The 17,548-nt window shown below is 46.0% G+C and overlaps 1 protein-coding gene across 1 annotated transcript in view; it reads right to left on the reverse strand.

Annotated features, from left to right (window-relative positions):
* The window catches only part of LOC135919510 (DNA damage-binding protein 2-like), a 27,318-nt gene extending 20,534 nt beyond the window's left edge, over positions 1 to 6,784 (reverse strand). Inside the window, exons 1-4 of the mRNA XM_065453384.2 lie at positions 6,083 to 6,784; positions 5,149 to 5,349; positions 2,946 to 3,091; positions 914 to 1,013 (exon numbers count right to left, since the gene is read on the reverse strand). Of these exons, the coding sequence (XP_065309456.1) occupies positions 914 to 1,013; positions 2,946 to 3,091; positions 5,149 to 5,349; positions 6,083 to 6,385 (750 nt within the window). The 5' untranslated portion in view covers positions 6,386 to 6,784. The remainder of the gene's footprint in view (positions 1 to 913; positions 1,014 to 2,945; positions 3,092 to 5,148; positions 5,350 to 6,082) is intronic.
* Between the last annotated feature and the right edge of the window lie 10,764 nt (positions 6,785 to 17,548).

Genomic DNA, 17,548 nt, shown 5'->3' on the forward strand with positions numbered 1-17,548 from the left:
GATTACACATACCCATGGGAATGGGGCGGAGTCGCTGCACATGGCACTCTATAGCATCACCCCTCGCGAGATGGGAGTAGGAGCAGTGTCAGACTGCTTATAAACTTTTTACTGCACTATCTTAGGGATCGGCCCACATTTTTAGACTGCACTATCTCTGGGATTGACCCACAAAAGAGGCTAGAAACAGACATAACAGATATGAAAAAGTGGGGAAAACTGGCCAAGGAAGACATTGTCTTCAAAAGTGTTGCAGGACCCCTTTAATTGACACTTGAGTGTTCTCTAATCTCAAGCATGCACTCACTCAAAATCGTTCCTCTTAAACAGTGGTAAAAAATGTTGGCACACTATGTCCAGATGCTGTCAGCAACTTCTGGCACATACATACATATTTTCCTTCAGTGTTATCACTACCATTAAACGTGTTGGTGACACTAACCTACCCATATGTTCCCCTCTCTAGTGAGTATCACACTAGGAGTGCCTTTGCCATTATTCATGTCATCTCTTCCCTTATGAGTAACGAAAATAAACCACGGTGTTCGTTATATATCTGATAAAAAAAAAGGGACACTGAAAGGGCTAAACATGGAAAACATAACTAGAAAGGGTGGTGCCATTGAATAAGTTAAACATGGTAAGCTTCAGAAACAAAACAGGAAAAGAACTTCTAATTAAGTGTAACTGTTAGCAGTCGCGCATGTTGCCCCACCTGCTTATATGTATCCCCCATATAGTCTCAGGAGAGCATCTGCATACATAATTTCAACATGAGACCAACAGAGCTTAAATGTTAGCAGAAATTAAAAATGTTTGTGCTGTCCAAAATATACATAGAAGAGCACTACATCATGAGGTTATAAGAACTTGAGCAGTTTGTATGATTTTGGTATTCTTCCTCAGTACATACCAACTCGCCGGTAGTGCTGAATGCATACATGCTGCCCATGTTGTCTCCAGCTAATACCATCTTCCTCTCATGCAAAACATCTAAGGCAGTAAACCACACCCTGCAAAGAAACGAAAACAGGCATGAAAGAGACAGTGGGAAAGCTTGAAGTATTTTTGGGCAAATTTGGCAGAACTGTCAAATGCAGAATACGCAGTTGACATATGATACATTCCATCCACTAATGGCAATGATTGTCCACAGACACAATGTGACAATTCTGAATTTGACAGAACAATTTCCAGAATGCCTTGCTTTGTAATCACATTACAGATGCATTTCAACGGCAGTGACCTTCCACTATTTTTGGCAGGCATTGCTGTCCTGTTTGTGTACATTCCAATAATGCCAGCAAGCATATGCTGGCACAAGGGTGATGCAACTGTACATACACCAGAATAAAATACTTATCTGAACCTGAGTGCTTGTTTACTCCTTTTCACGCCACTGACAAACAAAGTGGTGGAGGGTGCCCACTCGCGAATCACACTTTCCTGCATATACCTTTGGGAATATGAATATGTGAATATCTCCTTCACGAGAACAGTGCTGGTATTCAGATTTAGGGGACACTTAAATTTGCGGATACGGTACTACATGACAAGTATAATGACCGAGTCAGAAGGGCAAACTTAGTGTCACTTTGTGCGAGTGCACTTGATCATTAGTGCCATTCGCAGGCTATCATGTGGAAAGGTTTAGCGACACATGCTGTGAAGCGCACTTGCCAGCAAGTGTGTTCAATGAACTCGCATTGCTGCGCTGAAGTATGCAGCGTTGACAGCAGTGCTTCAAGAATAAATTTAAAAATACTTAATGTAAGGTCAGCAGTAGTTCTTAGACTGACTAACTTTTTTTGTGTGATTTAAGATATTATGAGCATTCCCTTGACATCAGTGATTCCAAAGCAAATTTGAAATGTTCATTTTTGGTGCCTGTCAAATCGTCCACCGGGGCCGCCATTTCGACTGCCTAGATTTTGCATATGTTTCTTGTTTGTATTGGCGCAAAACGAAAGAAAGACAAAAGAAATTATAGTGTTTATTTCTTATTGCAAACAGTTTTGTAAATAAGCATTCTTTTTTTTTGGTCATGATAAAGCAGTAGCTGTTTCAAAAAGTCAAAACGCTGAGAATCAAAACAAGCAGCCTATGGCTTCATAGATAATCATAGTCATCAACCCTGAAACACATTGTTTTGCTAGTTATGCTGTCTTGCACCCCACCGCCAAAGTGATGCTCAGTGAAGCGAAGCGCACTCATTTGAAGTATCACTAAATTTGCCTGTCTGACTGGGGTACGTAAAGACAAGCTGAAGCAACCTGAAGCTGAAGCAACTACTAGAATGATAAGTAAATATGGGACCTTTTTCTTACCAGATTGATAAAAGCAGGAACTGGAAATGGACAAATAAACAATGAAGTAAATTTTTTTAAATTAGATTCTGGGGCTTTTGGTGCCAGAGCCCCAAGCTGATTATGAGGCACACTGTAGTGGAGGACTCCAAATTAATTTTGGCCACTTGGGGTACCTTAATGTGTGCTTAAATCTAAGTATACAAGCATTTTTTCATTTCACCCTCATTGAAATTGGATTTAGCTAGTGACCTCGAGCCCACCAACACAATGTCATAGCCAATGAGCTAATGCGGTGAGTAGAAGAAAATTTTGCTGGAAGAAGCATTAAGTAAAGAATATTGGTGAAATTCCCACCACCAATTGGTGAGCCCACCAACACAATGTCATAGCCAATGAGCTAATGCGGTGAGTAGAAGAAAATTTTGCTGGAAGAAGCATTAAGTAACGAATATTTCTGAATTCGAAAAACAATGATCAATGATTATTCAAGATATACGTTAACTGAAGAAGACATGGAGTATGTGTCCAACCCAACAAACTTAAAAATGCACAAACCCATTTTGACAACAGCGGCTATTTTGGTAAACAGTGTGTAAAGTAAGACTAGCCACATCTGTAAAGGGGCAATCCTCTCACCTCTGGGACTCTGTGTCCCAAAACACCTGTGGCTCAGCTCCTCCGAAGTCCTGCAGCATTACTCGGCTCAGCAGTGTGGCAGTGTATACCAGTGAAGCATTCTCAGGGTGGAACTTGATGGCGGCCACAGCTGAGCCGCTGCCCGTCTGCAGTAAAATAACACCAAGTAAAGTACTCACCATGAAAACTGTTAGAGCCACATCAGGCCCTCAATTCCTAGAGAGTTCTTTTCGGCACCATTTTTGAACTTAAGAAAAATGTGCACTGCAAGTCGGAGCACAAAACCACAGAGAAGCAACATAGACCTTCACTATGATATTGCAGCAATAGGAAGTGTCCCAAATACACTGTATATTTCACCAACCATTGTTTCTGGCACCTGCTGTGCGACATCGCTGCCTAGGTAAGCTGATACTAGTGATTGTTGCGACTTGGCTCTCGATTATACATGCGACATTACAAATTTAATTTAGTAAAATCAACTCGACTTTTTCCATGCATTTCAGCTCATGAGTAGCACATTCCACTTGTCTTGCAGTGTGCCCCTCCCACCCGCCATTGGAACAGTGGAATGGCACTATCTCGAAGGCCATGCAAAACCTGTGCACATGGTAGAGCTTTGTTGCAGTGTTATGAAGTTGGGCTGTGCCTATCAAAAACAGAATGCTTGCGTAGCTGCACTACTATGAAAAAGTGATAGTGCAATTAAAAGCCATAGCTATCCTTTGTTCTCTCAGAGCTACAACTTAGTGACTCGCATTACTCCCAAGGGTTCAATTTGACACTACCAATGGGCTGTAGTGTGATGTTCCTTCTATAGCCATCAAGATACGAAAGCTCACAGACTGCAGTCTTAAAACTACATTGAAGGCTATAAGGAACAGCGCAAAGTAAGCATTTGGATCAATTTCAATCACCTAGTAGTCTTTCATGTGTGCACGTGAAAACCTTTAAGAATGCGTCACTGCATGTGGCAACGTGTAGGACTTGAGACATTCTAGGACAAGTACTGACCTAAGGTGGTGACATTCAATGAGTGGGTTTGGCCACGGGCTAATGCCGAAGAAACGCTTAACACACCATGAAGCTTCACCAGTCAAGCTTCCATAATGAGCCACACTTTCTGTCATCTCCTTTCCCCTTCACCACTTTCCCAAATAGACCTTCAGCCATCATTTAAGTATATTATTTTTCTCTCTCTCTTTGCCCAGAGATTCACTGGCACTTTCTTCATTCTGCTCTATTGGAACTGTAATCGAAAACTCACTTAGAGCATCATGCTTGACAACCTTGCAGTTGCAAATGCCACATCTTATAGAAACCAACATATTTAAGAACTGCTTGTAACTGAATTCTGTATTCAATCTCCTTCACTGTGCGAAACACTGAAGGCAGAATGGCTGTATGGCACCTTACCCTAGGAAAAATTGGCACTACACCCTACAACAAAGCTTGTGAATAGGTATTTTCACAAATTTTTGCACTGCTACAAAAATGGGAAATTAAGGGGATATACACATAATTTCATTTTTGCCAAGCCTTGCTATCAACAAATAGATGAAAATAACCTAAAACAGCAATTGCCAAATATTCTGGCCTTAGGAAACCCCACCTGCCTTCCCAGAGTGCAAAACATAAAAATGATTGTTCCAAAACAAATAATTCAGACAAAACAAAAAGCTGGGGTATCAGTGCTCTAGTAGCAGCTGGCCACTACTGCAAGTGTAACTGCTCCCCATGTTTTGACAGTGCATGTGTGCTCATCAGCTTATAAAAGCTGGTGATAGATACGTAAGCACACTGCCCTTGGCATTCAAAGAAGTTGAATATCTGGATAGGAATCAGAGTCAATGATTTGTAGCGGCTCGTTGTCCATGGTTTTTCTTGTTTGCTGGCTCGTTTGGACATTTGTCTGCACATTTGTTTATGCATACAGTGCTTGCTTGGCCTTGATTGATTAAAATTCCTCAGTTGAAATTCAGCGCTCTGTCCTGTTCCCTCTTTCTTTCTGTTACAAATTTTTTCTAGCACTAGGAACTATGTTGCAGCAAAGGCAACAGCATCAACTAGCCCAACTCTCTTCTTGAATTACTAAGGGTGATCGAAGAACTGGTGCTTTGTGTACTAGTTTATTAATGTTTTAGATGAAAAGGCAGCAATGCAACAAATGGGAAAAATAAATATGAAAGACCAAGTTCCCTACCGGTGGTGTGGAAGCATTCTTTTTGGGGTCCCAGGCATTCCACAGGACTATCTCTCCATTCTTGGATCCTACTGCGAGGAGGTTTGGACGGGTTGGGTGCCACTCGAGACATGTGACTCGAGCTGACTCCGTGAACGTCGGCACAGGCAAATTGGCAAGTGTGAGGCCCAGCACTTCCCGGGCCAGCAGGTGCCTCTTCATCTGAGCATGCAGTCAAACCAATCAAATTGATTAGTACTAGTTGCATTCATTTCACAAAATTGCTAGCTCCAAGTTAAGCTCTTTTTTGTCTAAACATAAGGATCTTACAGTGTGGTATGTGCAGCTGCAATACATTTACACAAAACTTTAAATGCCGATGTTGTGAAATAGGACCAGGTCTTGTTTTGGTCACAACAAATATGTTTCAAAAATTCAGTTCGGCGTAGCTGTGAGGTCTAAACATTAGCGCAGCTTAAGTTTATGCATGAGTAAGACTCAATTAGACTTCTTAAGAAGTCAGCTGGCTATAAATGACGTAAGCCTTCATATGATAAAATTTTACAAATAAATAATAACTTAAAAAATAAAGCGGCCTGACAGTCAACATCAATCGTATGCACCAAACATATTAACACCGTATGTCAGAAGTCCTGAAATGTTTCGGAAGCTACACCTGCGGCGCAAATATACTGTCAGCATTACGCAGTGATGTACTACACGTGTGCCAAATTAATATGTCGACGGGCCTGAAATGTAGGGAAAGCCGAGCCCGGTATGACAAATATTTTACAGTGCACATCCACGCACCAATCACAAGGGCCCCCGATGAACACCACAGGTTGCCACATGTATTTCGATAACTTTTAACCGCGTTCAGGCGCAACACAAGGGATATTGTCGATGCAAGACGATGCGCTAGTTAGCAATCGAAGAGAGAAGTAAATCCGTTCACCTTGCAAAGTTGCTGGTGGCTGGATCTGTCCCTCAAAAAACTGTTGTTTAAGCACTGCACGAGATTGTCCTTTCTTTTTGGCGGTGCATTAATCACACCGACGGTCGACTTTTTCACGTTGGCCGATTTCCTTGAGCTTTTCTTTGCGCTGCTGTCAGCATCACTCTTTTTCTTTGTGCTCGCAGAGTTCCGCGGCCGACGATGTCCCGTCGCTGTTTCATCGTCGTCGTTCACAAGTGCGCCTCGTCTCGAACGACGACCGCGACGATTAGGCCCTGCCTCGCCGTCCATGGAGCCAGTCATGTTCGCTGGGATGACAGACTATCAGTTCACTTCCTGGCACATGTACACAAAACCAAGCAGCACCCCCACTGGCCACAGCATTCGCGCACTCCACGTGCTTTCGCGTTTTGCAGGCAAGTTCAGGCACGCTGAGAGGATGGCGCGAACTGCCCGAATATTTTGAGCGTCCTGCGCACGCGCGAGCCTTGTTTTCGCAGCTAAAAAAGCGCGTCTCTCGGTTGCTAGGCGCCCGCAAACTCAAGGCCGGCCATGCCGGAAACTTTGAAGTGAACTACCTGTTTGAGGTGCCGTCTCGGAGAAAAAACTTGCACCTGCATGGAGTTTCCATGTGCACTTTTCTCTGAGTAGCGGGTACCATAATCAGGTCATCAGAGGTCGAGTGGGACGGGCGGCTGGGGCGGCGCATGCTTTGCAGCGAGGCGCGCGACGACGACGAGAAACTGGCGACGCTGCGATCGAATTGGGCCGCGTCAGTCGCGGTGATCTCAGGGGTCATTTGTAGTACCATAGAATAAAGAACAACTTGTAGTACTTCGCGCGCTGCCATATATGCGTTCAGACCGCCCAAATGGTGTTTATAATTGGATATGACATGTATTTATGCCTTAGGAATGCCTTTCTTTCTCTTCTTAACTTCATGTATTTTTTAATGCCGCTCGGTGACTGCGTGTGCATTGAGACGGCAGTGTCGGCTTTCATTCTACGAAGTTATTGTACGGTTCCCTTTAGAGAACAAATATTTTTATTGTTCTTCAAGCAGCATGTATCTCTCTCGTGTGTTTTTGCGCATATAGCTTTCCGTTAGCAGGTCTTGCGAAACGCGCAGACGGAAAAACATGTAAACTCCCTGCTTGCCGCTTTTAAATAAAACATGTCTGCCCCATCCGGCGCCTTGTACTCGTATTTACGGAAAGTATTCTTATAAAAAAAAAACAAGAAATTTTCAGTGCAACATATATTGCATTCATGTTTCCGTCTTCCACGCCCGTACGCAGTAATTGGTACGGGTTCTTTTATTGCGGTCCGACCTCGGGCACCGAAAACAGTTTTAGGTAGCCATTATATATGCTAATGTTTGGTCCGTAAGCCGTGTGAAATTTTTGCCCAGTCTATCTTAACAAAAACCTTAATAAATAAATAAATAAACAAATAAAAATCACCACCCATGCACTCCGTACAGATGGTTAACCAGCGAAGCTGAAACGTGCGGTCCCGGTGTTTATCACTGGGTTAACGCCGACGGTTCATTAAACGACGGCTTGGCAGACTACCAGATCCTCGGTAAGCACTTGATGCTTGCGCTCGGCTGCACGAGCCTGTTCGCACGGGCTGCAGCATCAGCACGGCGTAGGACGAGCTCGCTCCCGGTTCTGCTCGCTACGTTGCTGATTGAAAGCTGCCTACGCCAAAGGAACACGTATGAAGCGCGGCCTACCCATTTCGGAGTCGGAGAGAAACTTCTGCGCGTGTGCTCGGCTGCGACGGAGAGCAACGACGTCACTACTGGCGCAGCTAAAGCACGCCACCACGGTTCTCATTCCAAAGCCCAACAAGCCCTCGGGCGTCGAGAACCTCAGACCCATATCACTCACGTCGTGCGTGGGTAAGGCGGCGGAACACGCCATTCAGAACAAAATCTCCAGTTACCTCGAAACCAAGGGACTGTTACCACACACCCTCATCGGATTTAGACCCGGTCTATCAACTCAAGACACCATGATTTTAATCAAGCACCAAATCATTGATTACCCAATTAGAAACGCCAAGGCCATTATTGGGTTGGATCTAGAGAAAGCGTTCGATAACCTCTCTCACCAATACATTGTGGACACCATTTCCGAACTCAACCTCGGAGCTAGGTTCCACTCGTACGTCGAGTCATTCTTGGATAACAGGAAGGCTGCGCTCCGATTTGCCGACCTCTCAACGGAGACACTCTCGCTGGGGAGCAGGGGCACTCCCCAAGGCTCGGTCATCTCCCCTATGCTTTTCAACCTTGCCATGGCGGGACTTGCTGAGAAACTAGGGCAGATTCACGGGCTCGAGCATACCATATACGCAGATGACATCACCATGTGGGTGTCCAAAGGAACCCCGGGCATGGTGCAGGACATCTTACAAGAAGCAGTGAACGCCATAGAAGAATTTCTAATTCCCACAGGACTCAGATGCTCGCCTACCAAGTCGGAGCTGCTCGTACGCAGACCCACGCAGAAGGGCCGCAGGCCATACTCGTCAGACTACGATTATAATCAAGAAATTACCGTTAATTAATTAATTAATAATTACCGTTAATAATTACAAGAAATTAACTTCGGGACACGCCATACCGTGCGTCGACAAAATCAGAGTCCTGGGTATGATCGCAGAGACAAAAGACGTCAATGCCTCTACGGTTCAGAAGCTCATCACCAAAACCAACAACGCTATTGGGCTCATCAGAAGAATTGCCAATAGACACAGGGGCCTCAAGGAACATGATCTCATCAAACTCATACACGCGTTCGTCACCTGTCACTTCGCATACATTGCGGCAATGCTCAATTGGACACGATCTGAAAGAGACAGACTGAATGCCCAAATCAGAAAGGTCACCAAGCAAGCCCTCGGCATTCCAACCAGCACCAACAACCAGAAGCTGGGGCACCTGGGCATGCACAACACCCTGGAAGAAATTGCCGAAGCCCAGCAGCGCGCCCAGCTTGCTAGGCTTTCGACGACGCCTCCGGGGCGCACGATCCTAGAGAAGCTAGGCTTTGCACAAGGAGAAATAGAAAAAGACTTTGCGCTCCTCCCACGGGACATCCGCGCCAAGATAACGGTCCGCCCTATACCCAGAAACGTACACCCCGAAAACAACAGGGGCAGAAGATAAGCGAGATGACAATTCCTTCTTAACCAAGCCTTGGCGAACCGTGAACGCTCAGCTTTTGTGGACGCGGCGGCATACACGGGAAACAAAGCTTTCGCAGTGGCGGTTGTGGACGGCCGCGGATCCACAAGATATGCAGCCACGGTAATTGCAAGGAAACCTGAACAGGCCGAACAGGTTGCGATCGCTGTTGCGCTCACTGACGACAATACTTCCCATGTCTACAGCGACTCCATAGCCGCTATCAGAGCTTTCCAAAAGGGCACGGTCTGCGCACAGGCTCTCAGAATTGTTTCAAAGAAAGACATTAAGAACCACTTCATATACTGGTTCCCGGCACACTTAGGACCAAAGATCGGCGACGTCCCCAACCTTAACGAGGCGGCACACGTACGAGGCTGCGCGCGCGCTTACAGACCGCGCGGCTTCACCCAACCATTCGGAGAATAAGGACGCGCCCACTGCATACAATGAAATCACTAAACACTACTACCTACAACGCAGACAGTATAGCACGCCACACCGCACGCTCACTCGAACTCAAGGGGTTACACTCAGAATGCTACAAACAGACACATACCCTACTCAAAACAAATTACACCATTACATGCCTGAGCTCTACGACAAGTCTCATTGCACCAATTGCAATACATCCCTTAACGTATATCATTTACTCTGGCCGTGCTCGCAAGCTCACGTAAACTACGAACAGGACAAGCGCAAGTTTGAAGAAGCAATCTGGAGCGAAGAACTCGCTCCCCAACTCTGGGCCGTCCAGCAGGTCCACGACGCCGCCAGGAAACTCAACCTCCCGGTTCCATCGTGGGAGACGCCCACTCCATGAGAGCCCAAAACTCTCGTGGCCTGCAGGACCTGAATAAAGTTGATTTCCTTCCTTCCTAATCCAACACCACCTAGCACAAGGCCTTTTCACTGCGATCCGTGACGTGAACTGCCCCGACTGCCATAGAATATCATGGGGATGCTCCCGACTAGACAACAGTGATTGTCACGTCACCGCTTCCATCACGCCAGCCTTGTCAATGGAAATTTCGGGCCAGCTAGGTAGCGTGACGTCATGCTCGGATCGCAGTAAACAGGCCTTGTGCTACCTAGGTATAGTACAATTTAATTCTGCAGTGAAGCCCCGCCCGTGCCCTCATAACCGCCCGTATCCAGCTTTTCTGGACACAAGGGTTTAGTTCGCGTGAATGCCACCACGTGGCGTACTCACCTTAAACTTTTCAAACTTCCCGCGGTGACGCGTGATGACGTCAACCAAACAAAAATAAAAAAGTAAAAGCTATCCCTGCGCATTGAACTTCGCCACAATGCTTGTCCCGCCGGCGTTATCTGTGTTCTTGATCAAGCGTATTCGCTCGTCGCCTGGAAATTACTCGTCATCCAGCGTTTACTCGCGACGAGCAATTGTTGATTCTGGGCTTTTGATTCGGTTCTTTTTTTTCTTCTCTCTTCCTTTTCTTTTTCTTTTTTTTCATTCTACGGAGTAAAGAAGCTAGCCTAACCGTCAGAAGCACTTCGGGGCAGCCTTTCTTCTATCGGCATACATTGTTAAGGTCGGAACATCGCACAGCGCCTACTAGAGACGCCGTCATGAATGGATTTTGATTTTCCCTTATCGAATTCGTTAAGGTGCACACAATTATTTCACTAGCGACTTTGCAATGCGCACTCATGGGCTATCGCCGAAGCTGCAAATCTAGATGTGCTTAAGTATTAAGACATATACATGGATATGTTGGTTTTTCACCTTGACACAAAAGTCACGAAACAAGAGTTGAGCAAACTGTCCCTGTGTCGTCGCAGGGTGTGAGAGGGGGCTAGTTAGTATTTCATGCTAAAGTGACTAGCGCAAGAGTGGACACGGGACACTAAAGAGTCGACAAGGATAAGCGCAAACTTCCAACTGGGCGCTTGTCCTTGTAGCGTCTTTAGTGTCCCCTGTCCACTCTTGCGCTAGTCACTTCATGTCGTCATCCGTTAGCATGCTATGGCCGAAACTGCTCGCAATATTACGTCACATTTACTGGCCACCAGGCCAGGTACACCCTTGGGTACGACATATACAGTACTTGCAGTTAGCTTCCAAAGTAGTCTCCTATGGCGGTTATCCACGTGCGTGAAGTAAGAACGCTATTTAAAATTATTGTGCAGTAATATATGCGGGATTTGTATGTTCTCCACATTCGCTACCATGTTGCCGTTCCGCCTTTATATAGCCGCAATGTAGACTAGCAGCTATCGAACGCCATAAAGGCTATCCACATATTCAACCCTTATAATGACCATTGGTTATCTTCCCTCCTCATTACATGTCCTGCCCATGCCAATTTCTTTTTCTTGATTTGAACTAAGATGTCATTAACTCGCGTTTGTTCCCTCACCCAATCTGCTCTTTTCTTATCCCTTAACGTTACACCCATCATTCTTCTTTCAATAGCTCGTTGCCTCGTCCATAATTTAAGTAGAATCCTTCTCTTAAGCCTCCAAGTTTCTGCCCCGTAGGTGAGTACTGGTAAGACACAGCTATTATACACGGACTGGATTCCAAGGGAAGGGAAGCGTAGCAGGGGGCGGAGGAAAGTTAGGTGGGCGGATGAGATTAAGAAGTTTGCAGGGACGACAGGGCCACAATTAGTAGATGACCGGGGTTGTCGGAGAAGTATGGGAGAGGTTTTTGCCCTGCAGTGGGCGTAACCAGGCTGCTGCTGCTGCTGATGATGATGATGAAGACGACATATCCAAAGACCTCGCGCGCAACTCCTGACACTTAATTGTGTTCAAGAGTTGTGCGACTGCCCAGGACATCCTTAGCGAATGTTACATAACGCATTATGAGGATTTACTTGCCAAAACCACGATTTCATTATGAGGCACGCCGTAGTGGACGATTCGGGAATAATTTAGACCACTTGGGATTTTTAACGTACGCCTAACCCTAAGTATGCGGGTTTTCGCATTTCACACTGGATTCCAAGGGAAGGGAAGCGTAGCAGGGGGCGGTAGAAAGTTAGGTGGGCGGATGAGATTAAGTTTGCAGGGACGACAGGGCCACAATTAGTAGATGACCGGGGTATGGTCGGACGAATGCCAAACTGCTTTCGACGCCCTGAAGCGTGCCCTCACTTCCAAACCTGTGCTTTGTCATTTTGACAACGCCGCACCCACTCTTCTCCATACTGACGCCAATGGCCAAGATATCGGTGCTGTTCTTCTGCAACGTCAGCAAATTCTCAAGAACGTGTGGTTGCATATGCAAGTCGCACGCTAACAGCTGCAGAGAAAATATACGATTACCGAGCAAGAGTGTCTCGCCGTTATTTGCTTCGTCCAAAAATTTCGGCCTTATCTGGACGGCCGCCACTTTACGATCGTTACTGATCACCATGCCTTGTGCTGCTTGGCGACGCTAAAGAATTTAACGGGACGTCTCGGCCGTTGGATACTCCGTTTACAAGAATATAAGCCACTGTTCCTCCGCGAGACTGCAAATAGTTCGTACTTCAAACTTTTCCTGTTACCTAAATAGGCGGTAACCAAAAAAAAAAAAGATATAAGCACGCAATTTTATAAGTTTTCACTCGTCTGTTATAGTGGAATGGCGAAAGCCTAATTCGTTATTGAACTGAATAAAACGCTTGCTTTGCTGCAGCTATTTATTGTCAGGTTTCACTTTAGTTGGCAGTGAAGTTTCACGAGTAAAACGGACTCAGCACTGAAATGAACTGTACCGCGGACTTTTGAAGAGCGAAACGCTCAGACTCCACACATTTTCGTCATGTCTGTTGCACACCTCATCGCTTCCGCCGATGAAAAGGCTCTGCAAGAACAATGCTCCGGAGGTATCAAGTGCGACGCCATTTTGAAAAAAGTCGCATGACGATTATTTTGTTTGCTTCTGTGATTGGCTGCCGGAATCATAGAGTTTCCTACAGCCGGAATAACACAACCCGTGCTATGGTGGCTATAAAAGACACCATATCCGTGCTGTCTGTGCTTTGGTTGCCAACTGCTGTTTTTTTAAGTTGTGTGTTGGCTAATCCAATGGAGTCTTTGGCTATTCGCGCCTTTCTCTCTCTCTCTCTCCTTTCGCGCATGGGGTTGGGCCGGAGTTTTCGGCATACAGACGACCGACAGACGGACGGACGAATCGGCTGTAAAATTTTTCATAGTGAATTATGAACTCGAATGCGATCAGAATAGCAAATACCATTCGGTTAGACTATGTTTCAACTTTATTTCGCCTGCTGGCGCATTGAAAGAGATCGCAAGTGGAGCCACGGAGATTACATTGGTAAGGACCTCCCGGTCTTCCCGATTCAGTTTGAGTACATAGGTAATATCTTTTCCCTATCACTGTTGTCCATACTAACGTCCAATAATTGCATTGATCCCTTTTCTCGGAAAGTCGATTGGTTCAACTGGGGCTGGTGCAGCTTTTAAAAGAAACACGCTTATTACGGTCGGGAATTTTCACTTTTTCAATTAGTGCATTCAGAATATTTGGTAATTTTTCTCTTACATATATGTTGTGGATATATATGTCTATATATGTACCCTTAGATTTACCTAGAAGTGCATTGGTCATCTGTACCTCTTCGCGTCACGGAGTTAATAAACCTGGTTTATTTCACTATAATATTGTTTTCTTTGATCATTGTCTCTGATCAATATTCCACCAACAAGAAGCGCGCGTAAAATTACACGATATCAATAAAATTTTCTTACGCAGCTTCATGTTGCAGATTGGCGGCTTCTGTATGTGGCAAAAATTACGTGTTACATATAGAAAACAGTGTTAAAAATAACAGTTCATCCGGCTAAAACTCCAATTGGTATCAGCCGACAAGGGTCGCGCGCGCATCAAAGCAAGAAAACCATAGAGAATTTTACTGCACAGACTTTCTGCGAGAAAGCTGGATGTCCGCCAGCGTCCGCGCAACCAACGCGCGCTCGCTAGCAGACGACGCACTTGACGACAGCGAAATTGAAAACGTCATGTTGTGTAACCCATGCTTAAAATATGCATACGTACCAAAAAGGTGTCACTATAATGTTGCAGTTGAAATAAAGCACCATTATAAGAGAGTACACGCGCAATCGGTCTCAGCGCCCGCAGCGAAATTACGTTAAGATGCCGTGAAGCGCGTCCCGCCCCAACCCAGTTCGTTCGCAGCGCCCTCGCACAATTTTTCCACACGCAGCGTCTCAGCGTCAGGGCGCCGTTAGGCCCACGCGATCATTAACTAGTACACTCTACTAAAGTGTACTTGACCATAGAGTTTCATACAATAATTATTGTAGGAAACTCTATGTACTAGACAATTCTAGATATACGAGGCAGACAGTACTACCACAGAGAAAGAGATTCAACAAGAGCGGACACTCCCATACACTCTTAAGCAAAATTACACCCTTTTGCCACACAACGATAATCGCCATCTGTCTTGTCCGCATTTCCTTTCTTTAACGCGGCGAGCCCGGTACTTCCCTGCAACGAACGGCATGCGCGTTATCATCATAACATAGCATTCCCGACAGAAAAGTAGCGGGCGCGGCGTTTTCAAGAAAGGAAACGCAAGCAAGTCAGATGACGACTTTGTTGTGTGGCAGATGCACCCCAAAGGGTGTAACTTTGCATAAGAGTGTAGAGTGTAAGCAAATGTACACCTTTTGGGGTCTATTTTCTTCCTTGAAAACGCTGCGCCCGCTACTTTCTTGTCGAGAATGCTCTGCCATGCTGATAACGGGCATGCCATTCGTGACTTGGAAGTACCGGGCTCGCAGAAAGGAAATGCGGACAAGACAGATGACGATTAGGCACTCTAAGAAAGTTTACGCCCTTTGGGGATTATCTTGTCCCCACACTCTTAAAACTGTTGCACCCTTTGGGGTGTAAATTTGTCCCACAACGATAGTCGTCATCTGCCTTGCTTGCGTTTCCTTTCTTTAACGCTGCAAGCCCGGTACTTTGCAGTAACGAACGACACGCGCGTTATCAGCATGATAGCATTGTCGACCGAAAACGTGCAGCTAGCTGCTGTGAACGACGGTTGGTGATAAATGACGCTCTATTAACGGTCGCTGACACAACTGCAGGCACAACAGTTCTTTAAGCGACGATCATTAATCGGATGGTTTCGTCAGCCAAAATGCGCTCGCATAATTGTCCACCTTATGTGTGTGAAGTTTTAGTTAAACATCCTTTAAAGAATTTCTTACCTTCGGGCCTCGACGAGAAAACTTCGTATGCATGCTGAAAAACATTGCAGCGCTTTTTGTTGCAAGGTACTGCGCATTTGCATGCTGACTTTCGAGCTATTCGGACGACGGCAGTATTCAGGATTTTATGTCAGGGGTCCTACGTACCCCCTGTGTGTACAGTGCTCACAGTGCTCTCATTTAGTAGAACCCTGCATATGTGCAAAATACTCGAGAGTACCATGTCATGTCGCTAGGAATCCGTTCGCCAGAGGTGACACGGACTCCGCTCTAAAAAACGTTTACACCCTTTGGGGCTTATTTTGCCCCCAAACAATTGTCATCTGCCTTGCTTGCATTTCCTCTCGTGAAAACTCGGCGTTCCCTACTTTCCTGTCGAGAATGCTTCGTCAAACTGATAACGCGCAAACCGTTCGTGACTAGGAAGTAACGGGCTCGCAGCCTTAAAGAAATGAAATGCGGGAAAGACAGATGACGATTATTGTATGGGGACAAAATACAACCTAGAGGGTGTAACTTTTTTATGGTGTAAGTGTACGCGCCAAAAATTACGTCGACGAGGCACGAACTGCATGCAGCCGGTGGAAATGAAAGTATGCGCATTAGTTAGCCCTAAATTGACGGGTTTCATTGCGCGAGATCGTACGTTCGTGTGTTTGTAAATGGGCGTGTGTATATGTACATGCAAACTAAAAAAAAAATATTTGTGAGGGTTGGAGCCCTGCCCCCCTCCGGCCACGTCAATGATTCGAGCGCAGCCTGCATAAAAAGTGTGTCCGCGCTTGCGAACACTTGCCGCATGTAGCTCGCGACCAGCAGAGAAAAAAGCAATTGGAACACCGCGCAGCATTTACCTCATCTGCGCGCGAGGCTTTATGGCGGCTTCATTGCACAGGTGGGACATAATGGGCGGACCTATGCTCAATACATATACAGGGACACTAATCGCGGCTCAATCTTGGCGCAGTCTTTCGTCGCCCAAAATGCCCTCCGGGGGGGGGGGGGGACGCCACGGCGTTGTACTCTGGCAGCAACTGCGTATTGCACAACCGCGCCCGAGAGGCGCTGACCGCGCTGACGATCGCGGCTCAATCTGCCGCATTCAAGGGAGGAAAGCGGGAAGGAAACACGCAGTCTTCCCTCGCGCGCATGGCGCCGGGGGGAGCGGAGAAAGGGAGTGGCGCGGCGCTTTACTTGGGCAGCAGCTGCGCATTGCGCAGCCGCGGCGCGCCCCAGCTTCAAATCCATCTGCGGCGGGGGCCGAGTCGATGGCGGCTCATGCCTTTGTGCGTGCTGCGTTCTCGCCGCTCAGTATGCGTTGAAGCGAATGTTTGCGAGCTTGTACGGCCGATAAAAGCTGCTATCATAACTTGGTGTGGCCGTCTACACATTTGCTATCGTAATCGATGGTTCGCATTTCCGGCGAAACATACTTTTTTTAGAGGGGCCGGGGAAAAAATATTGCTCATAATTTTACCCCGCATAATGAACGAACCCCCCAGCTTTGCGCACATTTTTCAGTAAAGAAGGTGCTTTCATTGCGCGAGTAAATACGGTACTCTGCATCCCTTTCTAAATGATGATGCTCTTCCAGCATTAATTAGTAATTGAAAGTGCACCAGAATGACGACACTTTCAGCAATAATTTAACTTCATTCAAATTTCTTTAGTGCTTTCCTAAAAATGTCACTTCCGCATTTCCTAGGTACGTGAATAAAAAGAATGAAACCTAAAGCATTCTCTCGACACTTTTTTCAGAGCATGAGGATTGCATGCAATTTCCTTATGGCTATTCTACAGTCACTGGGCAGGCACTGTTCAGGCCTAGGCGTATGCAAGAAATACAGCTAACTCCCTCAATTTTTGCCGATAAACATTCATCCCTTCTCTTTTTCTGCACGCAGTTGTAATTTGGTCTTCATTTGTTGCACAACTTCACAGTCATAAGATGCAATATATACCACACCAAGCATGGCTGATGCTATGTAATGCACAAGTGACGACCAGTATCAGTACAGTCAGCAGCAATCACAAGCCTCCCTTTGCCA

Source organism: Dermacentor albipictus, chromosome 2 (genome assembly GCF_038994185.2).
Source record: "Dermacentor albipictus isolate Rhodes 1998 colony chromosome 2, USDA_Dalb.pri_finalv2, whole genome shotgun sequence".
Taxonomy (NCBI): domain Eukaryota; kingdom Metazoa; phylum Arthropoda; class Arachnida; order Ixodida; family Ixodidae; genus Dermacentor; species Dermacentor albipictus.